The sequence below is a fragment of the Oncorhynchus mykiss genome, chromosome 28 (assembly GCF_057628025.1).
Source record: "Oncorhynchus mykiss isolate SJ-2025 chromosome 28, ASM5762802v1, whole genome shotgun sequence".
Classification (NCBI taxonomy): domain Eukaryota; kingdom Metazoa; phylum Chordata; class Actinopteri; order Salmoniformes; family Salmonidae; genus Oncorhynchus; species Oncorhynchus mykiss.
The window spans coordinates 38,926,853-38,934,637 of NC_143049.1; the positions used below are offsets into that span (position 1 = coordinate 38,926,853).

Below are 7,785 nucleotides of genomic sequence, written 5' to 3' on the forward strand. Positions count from 1 at the left end.
GCAGAACGACAGATTTGTACCTTGTCAGCTCAGTGATTCGAACTTGCAACCTTTCGGTTACTAGTCCAACGCTCTAACCACTAGGCTCTAACCACTAGGCTACCCTGCCGCCCGGTGTGTGGTGTGTAGTGGTGTTGGTGTTGGTATTTGGTGTGGTGGTGGTTAGGTGGTGTGTGGTGGTGGTGTGTGTTGGTGTTTATGTGTGCTGGTGGTGTTGGTGTGTGGTGGTGGTGTGGGGTGGTGTTTATGTGTGGTGGTGGTGTTGGTGTGTGTGGTGTGTGGTGGTGGTGTGGTGTGTGGTGGTTAGGTGGTGAGTGGTGGTGTTGGTGAGTGGTGGTGTTGGTGATGTGTGATGGTGTTGGTGTGTGGTGGTGGTTATGTGGTGTGTAGTGGTGGTGTGTGGCTGTGGTTAGGTGCTGTGTGGTGTTGTGGTATGTGGTGTATGGTGTTTTGGTGTGTGGTGTGGTGTGTGGTATGTGGTGTGTGGTGTGTGGTGTTGGTGTGGTGTTGTTGGTGTGTGGTAGAGTGTGGTGGTGTTGTTGGTTTGTGGTGTGTGGTGGTGTTGGTGCGTGGTGGTGTGTGGTGTGGTGTTGGTTTGTGGTGTGTGGAGGTGTTGGTGGTGTGTGGTGGTGTGTGGAGGTGTTGGTGTGTGGTGTGTGGAGGTGTTGGTGGTGTGTGGTGGTGTGTGGTGGTGGTGTGGTGTGTGATGGTGGTGGAGGTGTTGGTGTGTGGTGTGTGGTGTTGTTGGTGTTTGGTGGTGGTGCTGGTGGTGTTGGTGTGTGGTGTGGTGATTATGTGTTTATGTGTGGTGGTGTTGGTGTGTGGTGTGGGGGTGTGGGGTGGTGATTATGTGTTCATGTGTGGTGGTGGTGTGGTGTGTGGTGGAGTGTGGTGGTGGTGTTGGTTTGTGGTGGTGGTGTTGATTTGTGGTGGTTTTGGTGTGTGGTTATGTGGTGTGGTGTTGGTGTTGGTGTGTGGTGGTTATGTGGTGTGGTGGTGGTGTGTGGTGGCGATGTGTGGTGGTGGTGTGTGGTGGTGGTGTGGTGGTGGTGTGGTGGTGGTGTGGTGGTGGGTGGTGGTGGTGTGGTGGTGGTGTGGTGGTGGTGTGGTGGTGGTGGTGTGGTGGTGGGTGGTGGTGGTGTGGTGGTGGTGTGGTGGTGGTGTGTGGTGGCGATGTGTGGTGGCGGTGTGTGGTGGTGGTGTGGTGGTGGTGTGGTGGTGGTGGTGTGGTGGTGGGTGGTGGTGGTGTGGTGGTGGTGTGGTGGTGGTGGGTGGTGGTGGTGTGGTGGTGGTGGGTGTTGGTGGTGTGTTTATGTGGTGTGGTGGTGGTGGGTGGTGGTGATGTGGTGGTGGTGTGGTGGTGGTGTGGTGGTGGTGGGTGGTGGTGGTGTGGTGGTGGTGGGTGTTGGTGGTGTGTTTATGTGGTGTGGTGGTGGTGGGTGGTGGTGATGTGTTTTTGTGGTGTTGTTGGTGTGGTGGTGGTGTGGTGTTGGTGTGGTGGTGTGGTGGTGGGTGGTGGTGGTGTGGTGGTGGTGTGGTGGTGTGGTGGTGGGTGGTGGTGGTGTGGTGGTGGTGTGGTGGTGGTGTGGTGGTGGTGTGGTGGTGGTGGTGTGGTGGTGGGTGGTGGTGGTGTGGTGGTGGTGGGTGTTGGTGGTGTGTTTATGTGGTGTGGTGGTGGTGGGTGGTGGTGTGGTGGTGGTGTGGTGGTGTGGTGGTGGTGTGGTGGTGGTGGTGGTGGGTGTTGGTGGTGTGTTTATGTGGTGTGGTGGTGGGTGGTGGTGGTGTGGTGGTGGTGTGGTGGTGTGGTGGTGGGTGGTGGTGGTGTGGTGGTGGTGTGGTGGTGTGGTGGTGTTGGTGTGGTGGTGGTGTGGTGTTGGTGTGTGGTGGTGTTGGTGTGGTGGTGGTGTGGTGTTGGTGTGTGGTGGTGTTGGTGTGTGGTGTCATGGGGTATGTTAATTTGGTATAGAGCAGACCTAACTCACTCCTTTAAATGAATCAAAACAGGAACATTTTACATTTGGCTACAAATTCAAAAGGAAATTATCTTAACAGAGAAAAATGTCCTCCTGTTTGCTACCTATATCCCCCCCACTAGAATCCCCATACTTAAATCCTGGAGGGGGAAATCAATCATTTTCAGGCCCAGGGACATGTACTAGTCTGTGGCGACCTAAATGCCAGAACCGGACAAGAACCTGACACCCTCAGCACACAGGGGGACAAACACCTGCCAGGTGACAGCATTCCCTCCCCCATAATGCCCCCCTAGGCACAACTATGACAACATAACCAACAAAAACGGGTCACAACTCCTGCAGCTCTTTCACACGCTGGGTCTGTACATAGTCAATGGTAGGTTTCGAGGGGACTCCTATGGTAGGTACACCTATAGCTCATCTCTTGGCAGTAGTACTGTAGACTACTTTATCACTGACCTCAACCCAGAGTCTCTCAGTGTGTTCACAGTCAGCCCACTGACAACCCTATCAGACCACAGCCTACTTGAACAGAGCAATACTCAATCATGAGTAACATTACGAAATGCTATAGATGGAAGGAAAGCAGTTTTGAAACATACCAAAAAACAATTAGGCAACAACAAATTCAATCCCTTTTAGACAATTTCCTGAGTAAAATGTTCCACTTTAATAGACAAGGTGTAAACTTGGCAGTAGAAAATCTTAACAGAATATTTGACCTCTCAGCTTCCCTATCAAATCTAAAAATCTGAAGTTTAAGCCCCACCCTCTTCAACATATATATCAACGAATTGGCGCAGGCACTAGAAAAGTCTGCAGCACCCGGCCTCACCCTACTAGAATCTGAAGTCAAATGTCTGCTGTTTGCTGATGATCTGGTGCGTCTGTCACCAACCAAGGAGGGCCTACAGCAGCATCTAGATATTCTGCACAGACTCTGCCAAACCTGGGCCCTGACAGTAAATCTCAGTAAGACCAAAATAATGGTGTCCAGTCGCCAGGTCTAGTCGCCAGGACCACAAATACAAATTCCATTTAGACACCATTGCCCTAGAGCACACAAAAAACTATACATACCTTGGCCAAAACATCAGCCCCAAAGGTATCTTCCACAAAGCTGTGAACCATCTAAGAGGCAAGAAGGGCATTCTATGCCATCAAAAGGATCATACAATTAAACATACCAATTAGGATCTGGCTAAAAATACTTGAATCAGTCATAGAACCCATTGTCCTTTATGGTTGTGAGGTCTGGGGTCCGCTCACCAACCAAGATTTCACAAAATGGGACAAACACCAAATTGAGACTCTGCATGCAGAATTCTGCAAAAAATATTCTCTGTGTACAATGTAGAACACCAACTAATACAAGCAGAGCAGAATTCGGCCGATACCCGCTAATTATCAAAATCCAGAAAATAGACGTTAAATTCTACAACCACCTAAAAGGAAGCAATTCCCAAACCTTCCATAACAAAGCCAACACCTACAGAGATGAACCTGGAGAAGAGTCCCCTAAGCAAGCTGGTCCTGGGGCTCTGTTCACAAACACAAACACACCCTACAGAGCCCCAGGACAGCAGCACAATTAGACCCAACCAAATCATGAGAAAACAAAAAGATAATTACTTGACACATTGGAAAGAATTAACAAAAAAACTGAGCAAACTAGAATGCTATTTGGCCCTAAACAGAGAGTACACAGTGGCAGAATACCTGACCACTGTGACTGACCCAAACTTAAGGAAATCTTTGACTATGTACAGACTCAGTGAGCATAGCCTTGCTATTGAGAAAGGCCGCCGTAGGCAGACATGGCCCTCAAGAGAAGACAGAATATGTGCACACTGCCCACAAAATGAGTTGGAAACTGAGCTGCACTTCCTAACCTCCTGCCCAATGTATGACCATAATAGAGACACATATTTCCCTCAGATTACAGAGATCCACAAAGAATTCGAAAACAGACCCAATTTTGATAAACTCCCATATCTACTGGGTGAAATTCCACGGTGTGACATCACAGCATCAAGATTTGTGACCTGTTGCCACAAGAAAAGGGCAACCAGTGAAGAACAAACACCATTGTAAATACAACCCATATTTATGCTTATTTATTTTCCCTTGTGTACTTTAACCATTTGTACATTGTTACAACACTGTATATATATATACTATGATATTTGTAATGTCTTTATTGTTTTGAAACTTCTGTATGTGTAATGTTCACTGTTCATTTTTATTGTTTATTTAACTTTTGTATTTTATCTACCTCACTTGCTTTGGCAATGTTAACACATGTTTCCCATGCCAATAAAGCCCCTTGAATTGATTTGAATTGATAGAGATAGATAGAGAGGGACACAGAGAGGGAGAGAGAGGTCTAGAGAGAGGGACACAGAGAGGGAGAAACAGAGAGAGAGAGAGAGAGAGAGAGAGAGAAAGAAAGAGAGAAAGAGAGAGAGAGAGAGAGAGAGAGGGGCACAGAGAGAGAGAGACAGAGAGAGAGAGAGATAGAGAGAGAAAGAAAGAGAGAGGGACACAGAGAGGGAGAGAGAGAAAGAGAGAAGGAGACAGAGAGATCCTCCCAAAGTGTTTAAAATAAAAACAAGGCCAACTCCCCAATGCAGCATCACTGTCCAGCCCTGTCTCTGTTCTGTCCTGTCCGTGTCTTGTCTCTGTCCTGTTTCTTTGTCCTGTCCTCTCTGGCCTGCCTTGTTCTGTTTCTCTGTCCTGTCTCTGTCCTGTACACATGCCCTGTTTTCCTCTGACCTGTCCTGTTCTGTCCTCCTATCCTGTCCTATTATGTTTTGTGGACACTATTTCCTTGCTTTTAGGGCCCACACACACACACACACACACACACACACACGTACAGTTGAAGTCGGAAGTTTATATGCACTTAGGTAGGAGTCATTTAAACTAGTTTTTCAACCACTCCACAAACTTCTTGTTAACAAACTATAGTTTTGGCAAGTCGATTAGGACATCTACTTTGTGCATGAAACAAGTAATTTTTCCAACAATTGTTTACAGACAGATTATTTCACTTATAATTCATTCACTGTATCACAATTCCAGTGGGTCAGAAGTTTACATACACTAAGTTGACTGTGATGTCATGGCTTTAGAAGATTCTGATAGGCTAATTTACAGAATTTGAGTCAATTGGAGGTGTACCTGTGGATGTTTTTCAAGGCCTATCTTCGAACTCACCTCTTTGCTTGACATCATGGGAAAATCAAAAGAAATCAGTCAATACCTCAGAAAAAATCATTGTAGACCTCCACAAGTCTGGTTCATCCTTGGGAGCAATTTCCAAATGACTGAAGGTACCACGTTCATCTGTACAAACAATAGTACGCAAGTATAAACACCATGAGACCACGCAGCCATCATACCTCTCAGGAAGGAGACGCATTCTGTCTCCTAGAGAGGAACGTACTTTGGTGCTAAAAGTGCAAATCAATCCCAGAACAACAGCAAAGGACCTTGTGAAGATGCTGGAGGAAACAGGTACAAAAGTATCTATATCCACAGTAAAACGAGTCCTATATCGACATAACCTGAATGGCCGCTCAGCAAGTAAGAAGCCACTGCTCCAAAACCGCTGCTCCAAAACAACCATGAAAAAGCCAGACTACAGACAACGGTTTGCAACTGCACATGAGGACAAAGATCGTACTTTTTGGAGAAATGTCCTCTGGTCTGATGAAACAAAAATAGAAATGTTTGGCCATAATGACCATCATTATGTTTGGAGGAAAAAGGGGAAGGCTTGCAAGCCGAAGAACACCATCCCAAACGTGAAGCAGCATCATGTTGTGGGGTGCTTTGCTGCAGGAGAGACTGGTGCACTTCACAAAATAGATGGCATCAGGAGGAAGGAAAAGTATGTGGATATATTGAAGCAAGACATCAGTCAGGAAGTTAAAGCTTGGTGGGCAAATGGGTCTTCCAAATGGACAATGACCCCAAGCATACTTCCAAAGTTGTGGCAAAATGGCTTAAGGACAACAAAGTTAATGTATTGGAGTGGCCATCACAAAGCCCTGACCTCAATCCTATAGAACATTTGTGGGCAGAACTGAAAAAGTGTGTGCGAGCAAGGAGGACTACAAACCTGACTCAGGTACACAAGCTCTGTCAGGAGGAATGGGCCAAAATTCACCCAACTTATTGTGGGAAGCTTGTCGGAAGCTACCCTAAACATTTGACCCAAGTTAAACAATTTAAAGGCAATGCTACCAAATACTAATTGAGTGTATGTAAACTTCTGACTCACTGGGAATGTGATGAAATAAATAAAAGCTGAAATAAATCATTCTCTCTACTATTATTCTGACATTTCACATTCTTAAAATAAAGTGGTGATCCTAACTGACCTAAGACAGGGATGTTGTACTCTGATTAAATGACAGGAATTGTGAAAAACTGAGTTTAAATGTATTTGGCTAAGGTGTATGTAAACTTCTGACTTCAACTGTACATAACAGTGTGTGTGTGTATGCATACATCCCATTGTGTACAACAGAACAATAGAGTATGTGGGCTGAAACCTACCTTCTCATTCATCACCATCACAGTCAGCTGTGTGTGTGTGTGTGTGTTTGTGTGTGTGTGCGTGCGTCCATCACACTTACCGAGATATGTCCGAACCGTGGGTGTGTGTGGTTATGTGTTTGCCAGTACTCACCAGTGCGCAGTATGTCTCAGGTGGGTCTCCACAGGTGATATTGGGCGGGTCCAGGCTGACGGTCAGGTACTTGGTCAGGATTGTAGCTTCTGGTTGACAGGCCATGTAGTCCCACGTTAACCCTTCCTCTGTGTAGATCTGACTCTTACACACGTCATAGTGGCCCCAGGCAGCTGGGTATTGCTGCATGGCCACACACACGCTCACACACACACACACCGCCTGCAGGGTGAACATCATCGGACAACGCATCTCCTCGTCCTATCGTGACTAAGCGGCTGTTTTTTTTTGTGTTTGTCCAAAGACAGTGTGAAGGGGCGGGGCCAATGTGTTGTATCTTCCTCCTCGTGAGCCAATGGGGGTGTGATGTTGTTAGGTGTTTTTAAATCATCGTTGTGGCTGTCAGTCAGTGAGTGCCCTGTGGGAGAGAAGGAGAGGAGGTTATTGGACAGTCAAGGAACAGGTTTGAAGGCAAAAGTTAAAGGATTAGTAGTGGCGTTGAAGAGAGTAGACCACAGGCAAGCACACACACACACACACACACACACACACACACACACACACACACACACACACACACACACACACACACACACACACACACACACACACACACACACACACACACACACACACACACACACACACACACACACACACCACACACACACACACACACATACACACATATGATTATTTTCTATGTGTCAAATTAATTACATTTGAGACAATTGCTTTTCCAGCTGGCTCTATTTATTTTGTATAACTAAAAGTGTAGGAATCATGAGTTTTTAACCACACGGTGTGGTTAACTTAGTTGTAGTCACCATCTGGTTACATTTAACAACAAACATAGTTATGTTTTGGGGTTTTATATATTTATTGACTTATTTTCAGATATCTTCGGAACTACCCACAAATAGTCTGGGTAGCCATCATCCCCTCCACCTGCCTGGAGCCTTCCTCCAATCGCCAGCTTGTTGACTGTTCCCCTCGTCCCCCGTCTCCTCGTCCCCTCGTCCCCTGTGCCCTCGTCCCCTGTCCCCTCGTCCCCTCGTCCCCTCTGCCATCTATCTACTTCATAGCTATATCGCTATTGGAATCTATCTA

The 7,785-nt window shown here is 46.7% G+C and overlaps 1 protein-coding gene across 1 annotated transcript in view; it reads right to left on the bottom strand.

The window, feature by feature from the left end:
- The window catches only part of LOC110509127 (netrin-G1), a 187,077-nt gene extending 179,982 nt beyond the window's left edge, over positions 1 to 7,095 (bottom strand). Inside the window, exon 1 of the mRNA XM_090225277.1 lies at positions 6,676 to 7,095. Within this exon, the coding sequence (XP_090081403.1) occupies positions 6,676 to 6,927 (252 nt within the window). The 5' untranslated portion in view covers positions 6,928 to 7,095. The remainder of the gene's footprint in view (positions 1 to 6,675) is intronic.
- Positions 7,096 to 7,785: the final 690 nt, after the last annotated feature.